This window comes from Bufo bufo, chromosome 5, assembly GCF_905171765.1.
Source record: "Bufo bufo chromosome 5, aBufBuf1.1, whole genome shotgun sequence".
Taxonomy (NCBI): Eukaryota; Metazoa; Chordata; class Amphibia; order Anura; family Bufonidae; genus Bufo; species Bufo bufo.
The window spans coordinates 507517645-507536954 of NC_053393.1; the positions used below are offsets into that span (position 1 = coordinate 507517645).

Consider the following 19310-nt stretch of genomic DNA (forward strand, 5'->3'; position numbering starts at 1 on the left):
TCACGAACAGGATATTAACCCTTGCGCCATATTTGAGAGACTGTCGCATGTGAATAAGCCCCTTTACTTGATTGAGAGACTTTTGCTTATTGTGCACTGTATTGGGCTACAGAACTGTTTAAACTGATTGGAAATTGCATGGAAGTGCTATACTAGTCCCCAGCATAAAAATCGCTGTGTTAAAAGTGAGAAAAACAGACATTTGTGTGTCACTAAAACGGCTTGCTGTCATTGAATAGACTGTTTCTATACACTTAAGATGGCCGCCGGAGTTCTTGTTTAAAAAAATATATACTGCGCCATCACTGTGGACAAGTTAGCGACATCCCCTGAAGAGCAGGAAAATCTTGTGCCGCCCACTTATGCAAAATTGTCTGGTCAAACCCATCCTACCTTTACTGTGTTGTTTCTGAGAGGCGGGCCCTGTATGCAAACGCAGGGCCGCCTCTTCTGCCTGTAGCCACATCAAAGTGAGACGCCGCGCACGGGAGGAGAGTGTGACGTGCGTGTATCCAAAACATTGCAAGATTTACACAGGCGAGTTAACGGAGAGGATCGCATTGCTTGCCGTCCCCCAAGTAAAAATCACAGCCTGTGAGTACTCCGATTTTCCCCTGCTACCCCTAAGGGAGCATCGATAGTCAGGAGCGCTATCAGAGACTTAAACCAGCACTGTTCAAACACTGTATTCAGCCAGCACCAAGTTTTCTTGAAGGGCCATACACCCGCAAGGTAGCGGTTGCCCATAGCAACGCCGAGCAAGAAAAAAAAGTGTATACAGCCACATTTAACCTACCTAACCATAATTCACCTGCTGTTGCCATGTCTGTGCAGGAAGATAACGTGCAACCTGACCTCCGCGGACCCCCTGCGGCAGCCGCAGCCGGTCCCAGCGCAATACCAACTGCTGCAGCACCAAGCTTAATGCCTTTAACCATGCCTTATTATTTTGGGGCCCCCTGGTTCCCACGGTATTCTGGAGAAGTTCACACTTTAAGGGACTTTAAAGAGAAAATTCTTGCTGTGTTCAGATTGTACCCTGTATCCCCAGAGCAACAGATGGAGATTCTCCTTGCGCAATTGGAAGGAGCTGCTCTCAGAGAAGTGAAATCCTGTGTAGAAAAGTTACAGCCAGCTCACCTTCTAATCCTGTATGACGGTGCACGGGGCGGATTCAAGCCAGTCCTCGGAAGTAATGCACAAGATAGAAAAAAGCTCCAGTACCAGAATGGACGTAGTGAAAATTCTGGTCTTTATTCGTCACCAAGATACAGGTGTATACAGCAAACAGTGACACTGACTCCCACTTTATCCCAAAGATCTACGCGTTTCGAACGATGTTGTTCTTAGTCATGATCTGCAGTGTCTGACATGTTCCGGGCTGAAATAAGGCTCACCTCCAATGTTTCCACCCACAGGGAGGGATCACAGAGGGCAGGGTGAACAAAAAATCAGTCCGGTCGACGCGAGACACCTGTGCAAACATATTCACCTGTGACAATAAAAACGTACCTCACAGTGCTACAGAATATAATACAAAATATATAGGGTATAGAATATAAAACTGTGTAGTTATTCTCCTCCAGAAAAATATATAATTTATAAGATTTAGCATAAGATTGAAAACCTTGCATAATTTGGATTATATTGATATTGCCCATAAAAGATAAATAAATGAATAAATAAACAACAAACTAAGCTGGAAAAATTTGAAAAATAGAATAAAATAAAACAAAATAAAATACAACAAAATTAACAATTTCTTATTGTTCTATGTCAGTAATCCTTGACTGCATCGTATTTTTCTTATTTTTCATTTTATTTATTTTCATTTCTATTATTATTTGTTATTGGATATTTGATGTAATTTAAATATGAATCCAAGGTAGACTGGTTGTTCTGTCAGTACCATATTTGCGAAATTAACGCAAGGTGTGGACAGACGCCAGAACTCCTACATAGAAAGTAATCAGGGAGATTATAATGACTACGATGCATTCAAGGGTCACTGGTCATGCTGTTTTTTCCGCCTGGAATGTATCAGCCCCTTATTCCCATTCACATCAGTCTCTAGAGAAGTCATTCCATGTGAACTATGATGTAAACCTGGTAATACGAGCCGATCCATTGGAAAAGCAGCATATTGGTTCATTGTGATATCGATCTTATACAGCTCAGTGTTAGTGATTTTATTTTGTTTTATTTTATTCTATTTTTCTAATTTTTCCAGCTTAGTTTGTTGTTTATTTATTCATTTATTTATCTTTTATGGGCAATATCAATATAATCCATATTATGCAAGGTTTTCAATCTTATGCTAAATCCTATAAATTCTATATTTTTCTGGAGGAGAATAACTACACAGTTTTATATTCTATACCCTATATATTTTGTATTATATTCTGTAGCACTGTGAGGTACGTTTTTATATGTCACAGGTGAATATGTTTGCACAGGTGTCTCGCGTCGACCGGACTGATTTTTTGTTCACCCTGCACTCTGTGATCCCTCCCTGTGGGTGGAAACATTGGAGGTGAGCCTTATTTCAGCCCGGAACATGTCAGACACCGCAGATCATGACTAAGAACAACATCGTTCAAAACGCGTAGATCTTGGGGATAAAGTCGGAGTCAGTGTCACTGTTTGCTGTATACACCTGTATCTTGGTGACGAATAAAGACCGGGATTTTTCACTACGTCCATTCTGGTGCAAGTGAAATCCTGGCCAAGCTCAGAGAGGAGGACACTGGAGCAGATATTTGAACGTCTCTACACCACCTTTGAACCCAGGACCGTGTCAGAGATCAAGATGAGGTTCTTCAGCAAGAAACAGCAATCGGGTGAGTCACTCAGAGACTCTGCATTATCTTTGCAGGAAGCCCTTAGAGCTGTTGTCCAAGTAGACCCCCGTGAGGCAGAGAATCAGGACAAAACCCTGAAAGAACAATTTATTGAAGGTGTCAATACAGACAATTTAAAGAGCCAGCTAAGAATGTTAGCCGCTCAGCATCCAAGTGCTGCTTTCTTAGACTTTAAAGAATTAGCTATCAGTATACTGGGAAAGAGATCACCAACAGAACCTGTTGGACCCGCTGTAGTGCCAGCAACACAGCTGGTCACCCCTGTTAAACCTTTACCTGTCGTCAGTCAGGCAACCCAAGCCCAAATTCCTGACGCAGTTGCTGCCCTTACTGAGCAAGTCCAATTCCTGACTAAAAGTCTGGAGAAAGTCCACCAAAAGTTGGAACAATGGGAAAAAACATTATTGCTGGAAGATGAGAAACCTGTGTCCAGAAGGCTCTTCTCTCCTGACTATAAAGAGACTTATTCCAGAAATTCGGGTGGACGCCCACCTGACCGCACTAGTACCCCTAAGCGGCCTATCTGCACATACTGTCACAAGCCAGGCCCTACTGAAGCAACCTGCTGGCAGTTAAATGGGCGACCCCCGAGGCCAAGGACCACCCCTCGGGAGGTAAATCAATAGGTCCAGAAGATTCCCATTGGATGCCAAGATATGTTGGATCCTGTCCAGAAGTGACACTTCAAATAAATGGAGTTCCTTTTGTTGCCCTAGTTGACACAGGATCCCAAGTCACTACCATTCAACAAACAGCATTTGAAAAATACTGGGACCAAAATCAGCTTACCCAGCCCCCAGAATCCTGGCTGAGTCTTATAGCCAGTAACGGCAAACCTGTACCAATACTTGGTTATTGGGAACCTACCATTCAAGTAGGGAGAACTATTCTATCCCAACAAGGCATTATTGTGGTACAAGTCAAAGAAAATAACAACAACCCTCCAATAGTCCTAGGAATGAATGTCCTCAGGAACTGTTATGTTGAAATGCTGGAAGCCTTGCACCAGTCAGTGCCTACTGCCTCTTCTGCTTCTAAGAAGGTAATCCAACAAACCATCTGTGTACTAAATGCGCAACAGAGATTCGCCAATGAAAAAGGAGAAATCTGCTGTGTCCGTATCCGAGATAATCAACCTGTGATTCTCAAGCCCAACACCAAAACCTTTTTGTGGTGCCGAGCTGTAGTCGGAATTCAAGGTCAAGACTACCAAGCCTTGGTAGAGCCCGTTGTCTTGGAAGACTATCCTCTAGTTAGAGCCGCAAGAAGCCTAGTAACCGTTTCAGAAGGTAAAGTGCCTATTCGTCTCTTAAACTTGAGTGATCACAGTGTAACATTAACAAAGTACCGTCCCATTGCACAGCTGATCCAAGTTACATTTCAAGATGTCATCAGCGTGGCTACAGATACCAAAGAGCAACTTACTAAGAAACAACACCCACAGGGCCAAAATTTAAGCACCCCCTGGTGGAAAGAACTTTTTGTGGGAGATGCTTCCACACCAGAACACCAATTGGAAGGAGTACTGAAAATTGTGAAGGAGCATCACCATGCCTTCAGTAAGCATTCTACAGACTATGGAGAAGTAGATATCATAAAGGACTCCATCCCTACAGGTTCACACCCACCGATCAAAGAAAGGTATCGGCCTATACCACCAACTATGTACCAATCCGTAAAGCAAATTATCCAGGAGATGAAAGACTCCAATATTATTAAAGACAGCCATAGCCCATGGGCTGCACCACTAGTCCTTGTCCGGAAAAAAGATGGCAACATCAGATTCTGTTTGGACTACAGAAAAATCAATCAAATCACTCACAATGATGCTTACCCTTTACCACGCATAGAGGAATCCTTGACAGCTTTATGATCTTCAGCTTATTTCTCTACTCTTGATTTAACCAGTGTACCCATGGCACCTGAAGATCGTGAAGACTGAAGACTGCATTTACCACCCCTATGGGCCTATATGAGTTCAACTGCATGCCTTTGGACTTTGCAATGCACCTGGAACTTTTCAAAGATTAATGGAGCGTTGTCTGGGCCACAAAAATTTTGAAACTGTCCTGTTATACTTGTCATCATCTATTCCAAATCTTATGAAGATCACTTGAAACATCCGGCCGAAGTTTTTCAAGTTCTTATTAAACATGGACTCAAAGTCAAACCATCCAAGTGTTATCTACTGAAGCCAGAAGTCAAATACTTAGGGCATATCGTCAGCTCTGAAGGTGTTAAACCAGATCCAGAGAAGATAGCCAGAGTCCGAAATTGGCCTACTCCTACTACGGTGAAAGAAGTGGGAAATTTCCTCAGTTTCGCAGGATATTACAGACGCTTCATTCCTCACTTTGCCCAAATTGCAGAGCCAATATTAGAAATTCTGAGAGGACATCCTAAAAGGTATCAGAAATCTCCAATACCAGTTGAATGGAACACAGAAAGAGAAATTGCCTTCTAGCTCCTGAAGAAGAAGTTAACAGAACCACCAATCTTAGGCTATCTGGATTACCAACAGCCATTTGATCTTTACACAGATGCCAGTAAGAAAGGCCTGGGAGCTGTCTTGTCGCAAATACAAGAAGGTAAAGAAAGAGAAATTTACTACGCTAGTATATCTCTTAGAGGTACTGAAAGAAGCTACCAAAACTATAGTTCCTTCAAATTGGAATTCCTCGCACTCGTGTGGGCTGTTACAGAAAAAATTTAAGATTACCTTGCTGCAAGACCATTCGGGGCCTTCACAGATAACAACCCGCTAGCGCATCTTGACACTGCCAAGTTAGGAGCATTAGAGCAAAGATGGGCCTCACGCCTTGCTAACTACAATTTCACCGTGAAATACAGAACAGGAAAAGCAAATGAAAATGCGGATGCATTATCTCGTCTGCCAACCCAAGAAGACCCTACTACACCAGAAGATGTTTGGGAAGAGGTAGAAATGCCATCCTTCTACAAAAACTTTGCCCACCAAGACATCATTACTGTCAAAGGGAAAAAGGTCCTTCATCTTCAACAACAAGTGGATCCAAAATCCCAAGTGGACAGAGAAAGATGGATCAAGCTGCAAAATGAAAGCAGAGTGTTAGGTGAACTGCAAGATTTCTTCACCAGCGGAAGAACACAAGAAAGAATCTGCAGGAGGAATGCTGATCCAGAATTGTCAAAATTATGGAGACACAGAAAACACCTCTTTCTACAGAAGGGCCTACTATTAAGAAGGACTTTAGATCCAATTTCCTAGGATCGTGACGCGCGTGTGATAGAGGCCTTAGGGTGTGCTCACTCTTCTCAGCTCTTAAACTGCCAGCGCACATTTAGCCTAATTGCTACCTAGTCAATGACTGCTGTCATTGGGTTATTTAAGGCTCCTTGTCCTAGCTTGCCTTGTCCCTGTAAAGGTGTTTGTGTGACAGCCATGTCTTGCAGACAGGCTAGATCTCTGTACAGGGGTAAAAGGGTGAACACCAAGGGGACTCCTTTGATAATGTCCCTAGCAGTAGCACAAAGTCAAATCTGGTCTGTGACATTGTGTAGATCTCATAGTGCAGCCAAAATAGCTCTGATTCACTGAGGCTTGGGCTTCACATGACCTCTAAAAGTGTCCTCTGGTAAATTGTACAGTAAGTTGTTGGTGGGACTCGCATGGATCAGATTTTAGTTTTATAGAATATCTCAACCATGCTCAATAGGATTCAGATCTTAGGAATTTAAAGTGCTAATCACCACCTTTTTCAACACTTTGTCTTTTCCCTCAACCCATTCCTTAACAAATTTTGCTATGTGGTCAGAGATTTGCCCCGTTGAAAGAGGTCATTGTCATTAATAAATACTGCTACCATGAAGGAGTGTACTTTATGTTCAAAAATGTTTAGGTAGGTGCCAAAATATCTCACTGCATCTGCCATCTTGCTTTCTTCCCATAGTACATCCTGGTGCCACCTCATCCCCAGGTAAGCAATAAATGTGTCTTCCCCTCAATATCATGTAAAGAGAACTTGATTTATCAGACAGGCTACATTCTTCCACTGCTCTATGGTCCAGTTCTGATGCTCATGTGCCCAATGTAGGTGATTTTGACATTGGACATTAGACAGCTTGACCGCACTGACCAGTTGGTGGCTACACAGCCCTATGTTCAACAAGATGGGATGCTCGGTGTGTTCTGTCACCTTTTGACCATAGACAACATTAACTTTTCAGCAATTTATGTCACAGTTGCTGTTTTATGGGATGAGGCCAATGGGCTAGCCTTCACTCCCCACACACATCAGTGAGCCTTGGGTGCCAATCTTGTTGCCAGTTCACTACTTGTTCTTCCCTGGACCACTTTTATTAGGAGAGCTCTAATAGAAAGAGCACACCCCTGAGAAAGGTCACCTCCTTGAGCTTCCAGACAGAAATAAATATAGCAGAGCAATTTGAGCAATGAATGGGGAACTCTTCAGACCCATGTGAGGTACAGGGCTGGTTCTAGCTTTTTTAGAGAGGTATTGTCATGTACTATATGATGTCTGATTTTCTTTTTTTACATGAATCATGGCTTAACCCCTTTAAGTCCTACTCGTAGACACAGGACCGTATCATTGTTCTGAGAACACCAGCAGCTTCTATTTGATTGGCATATCTTGATCTTCATTGCAGTGTATCATTATTTTGTGGTAGAAAGCATTTCCTTATCAAATATTCCAGAGGGTTTTACATGACCCATAGAATTTTTCTCATACTTATCAGCATCCACAATGCTTCTAATCAAAACCAAATCAAGAACTCCAGATGTTGTTACACATTTCCCCAATTGGGTTCTGATCCGACTGTAGGCATTATTCACAGTTTATTGTTTAAGCTGAATGCCTATTGCTTTCTACTAAATCTAAAGGTCTCACATCGAACAAAAGTATAACATTTAGGGGGAGATTTCTCATGAAGTCTGCACATGTTTCTTTACGCTTCATAAACGTTATGGGGTAGATTTATCAAAACTGGCGCAAAGAAAAACTGTCTGAGCAACCAATCAGATTCCACCTTTCATTTTCTAAAGAAGCTCTGAAAAATGAAAGGTGGAATCTGATAGGTTGCCATGGGCAAAAAGAACAGTTTTCCTTTACAGCAGTTTTGATAATTCTGCCCCTATGTATTTTAAGACTAACATTTCTTTCTTGAGATGGTACTCCACATTTTACACCACTCCTTCACTGGAGTAAGATTAAAAGTGATATCTATGACTAAGGCCTCTTTTTGCGGCTCAGGTGCAGACCCATTCACTTCAATGGGGCTACAAACGATGCGGACAGCACTCCGTGTGCTGTCCTCGTTCGTTGCTCCGTTCCGTGGCCCCGCAAAAATTATAGATCATGTCCTATTCTTGTCCGTTTTAGGGACAAGAATAGGCATTTCTATAATGAGTCGTCTGTTCTGTTCCACAAATTGCGGAATGCACACGGGCGGCATCAATGTTTTGCGGATCTGCAATTTTCGGACCGCAAAACACGGCACGTTCATGTGCAAGAGGCCTAATAGAGACTAGTGTTGATCACGAATATTCGAATTGCGAATTTTTATCGCGTCTATAGGTACTTTGAAAATTCGCGAAAATTTAGAATATAGTGATATATATTCGTAATTTCGAATATTCGAGATTTTTTTATTGAGTATTTTCGTAATGCTCATTTTTATCGCACATTTTTCAATTGCCGAGCAAAAACATGATTCCTCCCTGCTTCTTGCTTGTGGCCCAATGACTCATTGCCCACAAGCAAGAAGCAGGGAGGAATCATGACTTTAAATGGGAAAAATGATGAATAGTCTAAAAAACGAATATATAGCACTATATCGAATATATTCGTTTTTTCGAATATTCGTAATATTCTAAAACAAGAATATATAGCAATATAGCGAATATTCGAATAAACGAATATAGAGCAATTTAGCTAATATAGTGCTATAATCTTCTTTGTCTAATCTGAAGTTCAGATTGGAAAAAAATGTCAACTATTGAAAAAATTATTATAGCACTATATTATCTAAATTGCTCTACATTCGTTTTTCTCAAATATTCGCTGTATTGCTATTTATTCTTGTTTTAGAATATTATAAATATTTGAAAAAACTAATATATTCGATAGAGCGCTATGGCTCATTGGCCCACAAGCAAGAAGCAGGGAGGAATCATAAATTACGAAAATTCGCATATTACGCGATCATTACCTTGTCGATTTTTTGAGTAAAAAAAAAATCATAGAATATAATGAAAATTCGAATTCGCGAATATTCGCCGAATATTCTACAAAATATTTGCAAAATATCGCAAATTCGAATATGACCCCTGCCGCTCATCATCCCTAATAGAGACCTCTCAGAGTGTCTGACCTGTGGCAGATATAATAATTACCTTGTCCCTGCCACTGGGTTCTGTGTCTGTCGCTACTGGCCCAGCTGTTCCTCTCCCTGCATGCTGAAATCAACATCTGGGGACACGTGACCGCTGCAGCAAATCATAGGCTGAAGCGGTGACCTGCTCCCCTTTTATCACGACAAGTGGGCACATGATGCAAGAGGAGCAGGTCACCGCTGCAGCCTATGATTCTCTGCAACGGTCATGTGTCCCCCGGTCAACAGATGTTGATTTCAGCATGCAGGTCACGCTAATGACAGCTGCAGTGAAGATCAAGATATGTCTATCAAATAGAAGCTGCTGGTGTTCTCAGAACAATGGTAAAGTCCTGACGTACACATAACTGTGTCTAAGAGAAGAACTTAAAGGGGTTATGTCATGATTCATGTAAAAACTGAAAATCAGACAAAAAAAATAAAAAATAAAAATCCTGTAGTTTTCAAACCAGCCACTAGGCCTAAAATATGTTAAGACTCCCTGTCTTTTGAGAGCAGATACATGAGCCATAGACAAAATGGATAGAAGGAGATCCCATTGACTTCTAGGGAGAGTTCCCTAGTAGTGTTGAGCGAACTTCTGTTTTAAGTTCGGCGTCTAAAGTTCGGCTTCCGGTTAGCGGAGAATCCCGATATGGATTCCGAATTCCGTTGTGGTCCGTGGTAGTGGAATCAATAATGGCCGATTATTGATTCCGCTACCACGGACCACAATGGAATTCGGAATCCATATCGGGATTCTCCGCTAACCGGAAGCCGAACTTTAGACGCCGAACTTAAAACAGAAGTTCGCTCAACACTATTCCCTAGGCATGCTCTGTGACCTGTGCAGAGGTCAGGAGGGAGAAGATAAGCTGTGATATCACCTATTGTTAATGGTGGTTCCTGTGTAATTGGCCCTTTACACAGGCCGACAATTGAAATGATCATCGCTAACCAGCGTTACTAGTAACGCTCGTTAGTGATGATCTTGCGGTGTAAATGCACGGCCGATTACCCGATGAACAAGCAAAACGCTTGTTCATCAGGTAATTGTATCTTTTGTGCAGCACAAAAAATCATTGTTTGCCGGCAGCAGATGGTGCTGTGTAAACATGATCTGCCGGGAAACAACGAGACAGAATGGGGAAGAACGATGGCATTAGCGATCATTCCTCCCGATACTCAGGAGGAGCTGGAGGAAATCGGTGCATGCACCGGTCTCCTCCGTTAGCGATCAGCAGATTGTCGAGAAGAAACGCTGCTTTATCGTCATCCCTAGTTTCACACTAGCGCTAAAATCTTCTGGCAGGGAAAGAGGAACAGCTTGCCGGAGTTCATTGTATCTGGCATAGACGGAAAGTGGCAGAGAACCACCAGCCCCCTTTGACTATAATGAGACCCAGAGGGGATCCAGCCTGGCATTAGTGCTGGGTTTGGCCAGACAAAAAGGTATTTGGTCAGCTGAATCGCAGCACTAATGATGGAAATAGGCTGGATCCCTGCCAGGTCCCATACCTGATCTATACAGAAATGTTACTCTGCTTGTGATGATAATGAGATGACTACTGAAAAGTAACCCTTTGGTGTCCCCAGTTAACTGGCTGAAAAAAACAACTAAAGGAATGGTGATTTTACCTGTGTAGCCCGTTCAGATGCATAGGGACCAAGGCAGGAGGTAAGCCCTTCCCAGCTATAGAGCAGTAGCAGAAGTGCCCAGGCTGTACTGCTAAGCTGAGAGTGGGACTTAGAGGGCTGACAAAAGTGAAGCTTAGCAGTGCAATAGGAATGGAGCTCAGTGGTGCAACAGGGCACCAAAAACATTACTTTTCTTTGGGCTTCAGCAATGCCAAATCCACCTCGATTGATTTACGGTAACACCAATACATTGGAAAACTCTTTACATAAGTACAAGTGCACTGAGCCCTTGAGGAGCCGGAATGGAGGATTGGAGTGGTAGTGGATCTGACTATAGGATTTGTCACAGTGGTTTCCCTCAGGCCATTGCTTCCTAGGACCAGTGCAGTGAGAGGAGGATGCACCCTTTCCTCCCTTGGGGCACTCCTTGTAGTTGGGGCTCCCCCTAATGTTGGTGATTGTATAGGTGTCTAGCAGGAGGTGTAATAGTGTAATGGTCAGAGTGTGGTGTGGTAGGAGTCTGGAAACCAGGCCAAAGTTAGAAGAGGCTGGTGCAGTGGCATGTAATGGCACTCCTGATATGCTGTCTTGTTAAAGTGTCTCTCTAGAATCTCTGGCTAGCAACTTTAATCTGGCAACTTTGGCTGCAGTGTCCACTGTGGAATACAGGCTTTTAGAGGCACATCTGTCTAGCTGACGTCACAAGTTACACTGATGACTCTTTCTCTCTTTCTTTTGCAATTTGCGGAACGGAACGGGCGGCCTATTGTAGACATGCCTATTCTTGTCCATAAAACGGACAAGAATAGGACATACTATATTTTTTTTGCGGGACCACAGAACGGTGCAACGGATGCGGACAGCATCTTTTGGGGCCCCATTGAAGTGAATGGGTCCGCATCCGAGCCGTTTTTGCGGCTTGGATGCGGACCGAAACAACGGTCGTGTGCATGAGGCCTAAGACATGAACCTGCTAAGACACATCCTGTGGATTGTATGATTAGGTTTCACTGTGGAGTCTTAAGAAAGATTACAATTTTCTTTGCTGATTGATCAGTTTAAAGGCAAAGCAGCCAGCAATATATATATATTGTGGGGATTCGCTCTGTTAGTTAGGATAAGCGGGCGCAGTACAGAGGCAAAATGCAAGTTCGTAAATTAAACTTCAGTGTTTATTCACACATGATGGCAAAAACAAAACGTCACTTTTGCAGTGTTGGTGTTACCTCACACCCAATGGCAAGTTAACATAACAAAAGTCACCTTGGCCGCTGTCTAGCCCAGAACAGGCCTCAGATCCCAGCACACAGACCTCGTGAGCTCCACTGTCAGACGGAGGTAATCCTCTCCACCTGGCAGTGCTGGCTGGTATTATGACTGGCAAAACCCAGCTTGGAATGTGAGGAGTATTCACCCACCCAGCACTTTGACTACTCCCAGTAAGAGCCGTCCCAGATCAGCTATTACAGCTATACTAATAGCAAGGAGTCAAACAGCAACTGCTGCTGACACATAAAAACTGCCTCTTACTCCACCGAGGCCAGAAACCTTGGTGACACGTACCTATCATCCATGATGATTCCTTATACGTTCTTACTATATATATATATATATATATATATATATATACATACATAGTATCAGATACTGATGTTTGTCCCTTTGATATTTACTTTCCCCGGCATTAAAAGTAAAATGCTAAGATCAGTTGTAGTGATGAGTGTGAAGTATTTAAAAATTGAATTTGGCTACTTTGAATGAAGAGCTGGCTGTTGCCATCTTGATTAAAGATGTAGCGCATCAGCCGGCGTGGGGATGTCATACGTCACTGCGCACGGGATCTCATGCTTGATCTTCAATTAAGATGGTGGTGGCCAGCTCTTCGTGCTCAAATGGATGTGATAAGTATGATTTTTTTTATTTTTTTTATCGTCATTCAGGGAAAATCATTTCGCTACCATGAAGCATGAGGAAATTCAGCTTCAAGGCGAATCGAATTCTCCCTGAGTTCGATTTGCTCAACGCTCAGTTGGGCAGTCTGACAGCTCCACAAAAAATCTATTTATCCCCAAAATACTTTTAAATTCCATCCCTTATGGGTGCACGTAATTTACTTCACAAAACTTGCCTTTTTCACAGAATCACAGCAGAAGACACACTGTTTTTCTTTCAGTTACAAGATGAAGTTAGTTTTTTTAGATATCATTAAAAAAACTACACCCCCTGACTTCCACCATTACATTACAATGAGCATGCATAGAGAGCGCCAAGACAAGTCACATGACCACAAAGGGCTAGAACTTCAATAAATAAGTCAGCTCCTTGCGGTCATGTGATTATGGTGCATTGAAATGAACTGGAGGAGCAGTCACAGTGTTTTGTGTCAATGCATCTCCAAAGAGGGAAAAATTACACATTGAAATAAAAATCAATGCTTAGTAGTATTTTGGTGGTGGATAACTGCTTTAACTTAGGATAAACTTCCTCCATTTGGGAGAAACAAAGAGTCATTTCACTGTCCTAGCCCAGATTTTAAATACCCTGGCCAATGCAGAGTAACTGACGGGTACCTCTTCTGGCACCTACAGAAGCATCTGGGGTCCATGCCCCATAGATAAGCCATGCATAGAAGGCAGATTAATCTCAGTATTTTTTGTAATGTGGGCATAAAAGGGTGTTATCCTGGCAGTCCTCTGGTTTTCACCCTTTAACGAGGAAAAAACTATAGGGGCAGTATACTTGGTAAAACTTCACTTTTATTAGCGTATAGGAGATAAAAGATGGCCCCTACAGACATACAACGAGTAAGACATGCAAACACTCAGCCTAGTGTAGTAAGTGAGCATAAACAATTACATAACAAACAAAAATGTAGGTAGTGGACTGGACCAATTGTGGCAAGGCGGCGAGACTGTGTCAAAAAATCTAACCAACTGGCCCTATTGCCTCCCTGCTTGTCCTAGTCCGCCCCTACACAGTGTGTCCACGGGACGGGGCCAAAAAAAGCCCCACAAGGGGTGGCCCAGACTGGAACTCTCTTCCTGTATAGGTGACCCTAATGAGGCCCTAGCACAGGGAAGAAAAGAGAGAAGCCCGTCCAGGGGATCCACACATATCACACATGAGTATATCCCCCACCCCATCCCCTTGTAGTGGATTTATTGTGGGGTTACGTCTCTATTATTTTTGTATATGTGTGGATCCCCTGGACGGGCTTCTCTCTTTTCTTCCCTGTGCTAGGGCCTCATTAGGGTCACCTATACAGGAAGAGAGTTCCAGTCTGGGCCACCCCTTGCGGGGCTTTTTTGGACCCCGTCCCGTGGACACACTGTGTAGGGCGGACTAGGATAAGCAGGGAGGCAATAGGGCCAGTTGGTTAGGTTTTCTGACACAGTCTCGCCGCCTTGCCACAATTGGTCCAGTCCACTACCTACATTTTTGTTTGTTATGTAATTGTTTATGCTCACTTACTACACTAGGCTGAGTGTTTGCATGTCTTACTCGTTGTATGTCTGTAGGGGCCGTCTTTTATCTCCTATACGCTAATAAAAGTGAAGTTTTACCAAGTATACTGCCCCTATAGTTTTTTCCTGATTGATAATTGAGCAGTAGTCAGGGAGACACTATTGCCTCTCCTGACTGACCACCTTTAATCTTTCACCCTTTAACCTATGTACAGGAATCAGGACTTCCTTGCAGGGGAAGCACCAGTATGTTATCTCCTGGAGTAGTCTCTGTATGATTCACAACTGACCCATGGGTCTCAAGCAGACAAGCCAAAGGCTGGGCAGGCAATGTACGTCCAGCATGTTAAATGGTTGAGGTCAGTGTGGGCAGTAAAGGGTCACAATATGTAGGTCAGGGTGGGCAGTAAAGGGTCACAATATGTAGGTCAGGCACAGGTCAAGTCAGACAGTGCAAGGTCGCAATCCATGAAATGGACAGAAAGTCAGTACACGGGCAGACAACAGAAACAGGATACTAGCAAGATAAGGAACCTATTGTTCAGGCACCCTCCCACAGGGGAAGGTGCCTTAAGTACCCCAAGGTAGCAAGCCATAGGCCAGAGCCAATTAGGGTGCGCATATGCTGGTCACTTAAGAGCCAGAGGAGGAGAGGCTTCTCCAGCTGCAGGCCGAGAAACAGAGCAATCCCTGCGGCCAGGTCTGCCAGGAGGGGAGAGCAAGAGGTAGGTCCACAGCACTGACATACAGAAGCCCTCGACTAGTGAGTCATGCAACGGGTAAAATCTGCCCATCAAGGGTAACGCTCCAATGCACTGTTCTATAGGTTACTTTTTTAATAGGTTATTGAAAATTGTAGGTTCTATCAATGAATGTACAAAGAACAAAGAAACAAGCACCAAAGTCTTCTCTAAACATATAAAATGTACGTGGCTTCTCACAGACTGCACATAGCTCACATAGATTCATACAGAACAGTTCCAGCTCAGATCTTGGCTCATTGACTACATTGACACATATGGCTCCTTTCTAAATAAAGTAAGTCATATTATAACTTGTTAGACAACAGTTATTTTTAGCAGATAACTTACATATTGGTGTTTGCTGTTGAGGTCAACCAGTCTGCCGCTAATCCAACCATGTCAAGACCAGTAGAAAGTTGATTGAAATATCTGGGATGTCCTAGAAAGTATTGAAAAATAATAATGTTTCAGTGATCTAATACTAAAACAGCTAAAATGAAACATGTTACTATATAGTAGCTCTTATGGTGAGGGTGCTCTGGAAATGCCCATACTTATAGATACTAACCATAGAAAAAGAGAACCTCCTAATCCACTATCTTTAAATACCAGCACTATTTTTGCTGTGACAAGGATGTTTAAAGTTCAACACTTGCATTACAAGAGACCTCACCATTAAATCCTACGCACACAAGAAATTACAGAGTTCTGGGATCTGCTGGGAAGGTAGATATCACTTTGTGCTCAAAGTCTTGGACAGGAATGTCCATATTTAGCATATTGACTTGTAGGAACATCTCTCAAGGACCTGATCATTGATAGTCTACCACTGTTTGATGGATGGTGGTCAGACCTATGGGACCCACAAGATCAACATAATGATGGGGCCACTAAATTCCCCTGTGATTGGCTTCACCAGTTTTAAAATATGACAGCGTTTCCCTTGCTGCAATAGTTCATGGTCTTCAACAACTATTAAAGGGGTTGTCCAGGATCAGAAAAACATGGCTGATTTCTTCCTAAAGCAGTACCACTCATGTGCACAGGACGTGTCTTGTATTGCAACTAAGCCCTATTCACTTCAATGGAGCTGAGAAGTAAAACCAGACACAACCCAAAAACAGGTGTGGTGCTGTTTCTGGAATTTGTAATCCTGGACAACCCCTTTAAAGTATATTTACACCTGTCTGCAATTGGTTTATTTGAAAAACACGTTTGTCTTCCCTAACCTGCGTGTTTTCTCATACATTGCTGCTCAGTCCCATTCAGTGCAAAATGTGTCAAGTAGAATTTCTGATGGCTTAGTTAGCAGCCTCACTCTCTTCTCTCCTAAATGAGCATCTGTCAGCAGGATCAACCCCATCAGATCAGGTATGCTGTCCTCCAGGGTTGAGCCTGCTGATTAAAATTATAACTATCTCATGAAAATTGGTTCTGGTGTTCTCAAGAAAAAAAGCCTTTTATCCTTTATGCAAATTAGGGTTTCAGAGCACAGAAGGGGCGTGGTCAGCACCAGAAAGCTGAAGAGCTGGGGTGCACCGAGGGGCTAGGGCCCACCCCACAGTGCACTGCAGAACTAATTAGCATAAAGAATAAAAGGCCCTATTATTTTTTTTTTCTTGGGAACACTTTAACAGATTTTCACAAGACATGTATCATTTAAATCAGCAGGATTAACCCTAGCAGGCAGTTTAATAGGGTTGATCCTGCTGACATGTGATCTTTAAATTCGCACCATATGAAATAAAGTAAAGAAAATGATTAAACCCACTCATGGTTCCAATGCTGCAGAGGCAGCATTGGAACCATGGCCTAAGGGGGATCAAAGGTTTCTCTGCCACCTAAGGCCTCGTCCACATTTCCGTTTTTTATTGATGTGTGCTGTCGGCATTTTAAATAAGTCTGTTCACATTTCAGTATTTTTTTACTGACCGTGGGTCACGTGTCACTGACACGGGAATGTGGACGAGGCCTAAGAAGACATCAGTGCTTTAAACAACTGCCGCATTGTCGTTTGGGGCCCTGTTAGAAAATTTGTATTTGGGTCCAAGAGAGAAATTAGGCAGTAAGCCCGATTACGGATTGATGTGAATGGTGACAGTTCGTGTGCTTGGCTGCAGTATATGCTGGCGCTATGTTGGCGTCACAAATTTATCATTTTAAAACTGTAAGCCTTCAATCATTATGCGGGTGTCGTGTGGGAATTCTGCATCTACATTAAAAAGTGAAGTGAGAGGAGGAAAAAAGCACAGTATGAATTTACAAAAATAAGGCATTTCTTTAACACTTTTCAAATTTGCGCTGACCCAGCATAGAAAATAAAATAAAAACCTTGTGTGAATTTATCCATATTTTAACTAAATTTTATTAAATGTGATGATGGATTTTTGTGCACATTAAGTGTAGTTGTGATGTATGATGGGCCATTTTATCCATAGGACAACCCCTGCAGCCTGAGTATTTTCAGCCTTTGCACTGCTCTGTATACTCCTCTCCCCTCCTTCACCTTCTCAGCAGTTCAGAGTATGTGGCATCGAGAGAGAAAAGCAAGGCAAGTGTCTACTAAGGTATGCCTCATATAGTATACAGTGGTCCGTCAAGTTACAATATTAATTGGTTCCAGGATGACCATTGTATGATGAAACCATTGTAACCTGAGCAATCGGTTCCAAAGCTCCAAAATGTCATCCAAGATAAGAGAAAATGAAGATTTAAGAAAAATAAGCAGATAACTAAGACAAATAAAACAAGTCCTTACATATAACCGTCATTATATACATATATACAGCTATTTTACCATAGAAGTGGCCTTGATTGGTTGGATCTGGTTGTTGAGTCTAGTTTCAACTTACGATGGGTCAGAAAAGTCCATTATATGTTGAAAATATTGTATCCTGAGGATATTGTATCTTGAAGGACCACTGTACTTAGCTTTTATTCAAGTTTAATAAAATAATGCCCACAAAGTGCAATAGTAGCCAGTGGTGATGGCGGGAAATGCAGGTGGGGTGTGGGGAACAGTCTTACCGCCTTCAGATGGAAATATGTGAAGTAGAGACAGAAGATGCACCAGAGTGGATTGTCATCCCTAATGGTCCCCTATTTGGCCTGATCTAATCTCTATGTCCAGGTAGTGGAGCAACCCCTCTGGACTGTCCCTAGCTGACGAGGACTCCCTACAAATGCCCTATTGTGGATGGGACCAGTTCTGCATATTAGTATTAAGGCCGGTTTATTGGCCTGTATTTGTGGGAGGGGCGCCCCGCCCCGCCCCGCCCCTCCCCTCCCCTCCCCTCCCCTCCCCCACGCCTTCATATAGCTAGGTGCGCTCACGCCACCTCGTCCTGTGTGGATTCGGTGTCCTAGTGAGTGCTACGTGTGTCCTGCTTGAGGAGGCTCACCTGCTCTGCTTCACGTGTTTCTTCTTGCCTCTCGGCATCCGGGTTGGGTAAGTGACTTACTGCGGTCTTTCGTCCTCAAAGTCCGGCCGGCGGTGTGTCGGCTCCTTTAGGTAAGAAGCATCGGCTCCTCACGCGGCAGACTCTCAGGTTGCAGGAGTCAGCGCGACTCCGCTCTCGGCACATTGTAATGTATAGCACGGGCCGCCGTGCTCGTAGTGAGGCAGGGGTGCGTGCAAAGCTGTTTTGCTTCTGTTAGGCTCTTGATTCATCTGGTCTGCTGGAGCCTCCAGGCAGCAGGTGATAGTGGTTAAAAAAAAAGTGGGAGTTTGGCTTAAAAAAAAAAAAAAGTGGCAGTTTAAAAAAAAAAATCAAATACAAGGGGACTCTTTAAGGTTCCACAGCGTGTGTCGCAAGATAATTGCCAATCATCTTCTTTTAGGTTGCAGCTTCACCTTTTCCGTGGCTTCGTTTTCCGTTGGATCAGGTAGAAAAGGAAAAAAAAATTAGAATATATATCTCTGCATGTGCAGGTGCAGGGATCGTTACTACTTCTTTGTTGCATTTTGCTGTTATCATGTTCGTTATAAGTTCTTTGTTATTAAATTTATGCAGGTTTTTTCTGAAGTCTCGGTAAGTCCACGTCATGACCAACGTTGGCATGGTTGTTGTCAGTTCCTACCTCCACGCTTTCCTCGGTCTCGGCTTCATGGTATTTGCCTCGTCACGAGTTCAGTGTCATATAGGTGGTTCTTGTGTCAGGGGCGTGGGTTCACGTTACGGTTCTGCAAATTGCTTCCGCGCCGGCGCATGCACGTCCCACTCATGATGGCA

General features: G+C 43.1%; 1 protein-coding gene across 1 annotated transcript in view; it reads right to left on the reverse strand.

Annotated features, from left to right (window-relative positions):
* GAD2 (glutamate decarboxylase 2) overlaps positions 1–19310 on the reverse strand; it is a 135903-nt gene that overhangs the window by 88708 nt on the left and 27885 nt on the right. The window contains exon 5 of the mRNA XM_040433011.1: positions 15427–15517. Within this exon, the coding sequence (XP_040288945.1) occupies positions 15427–15517 (91 nt within the window). The remainder of the gene's footprint in view (positions 1–15426; positions 15518–19310) is intronic.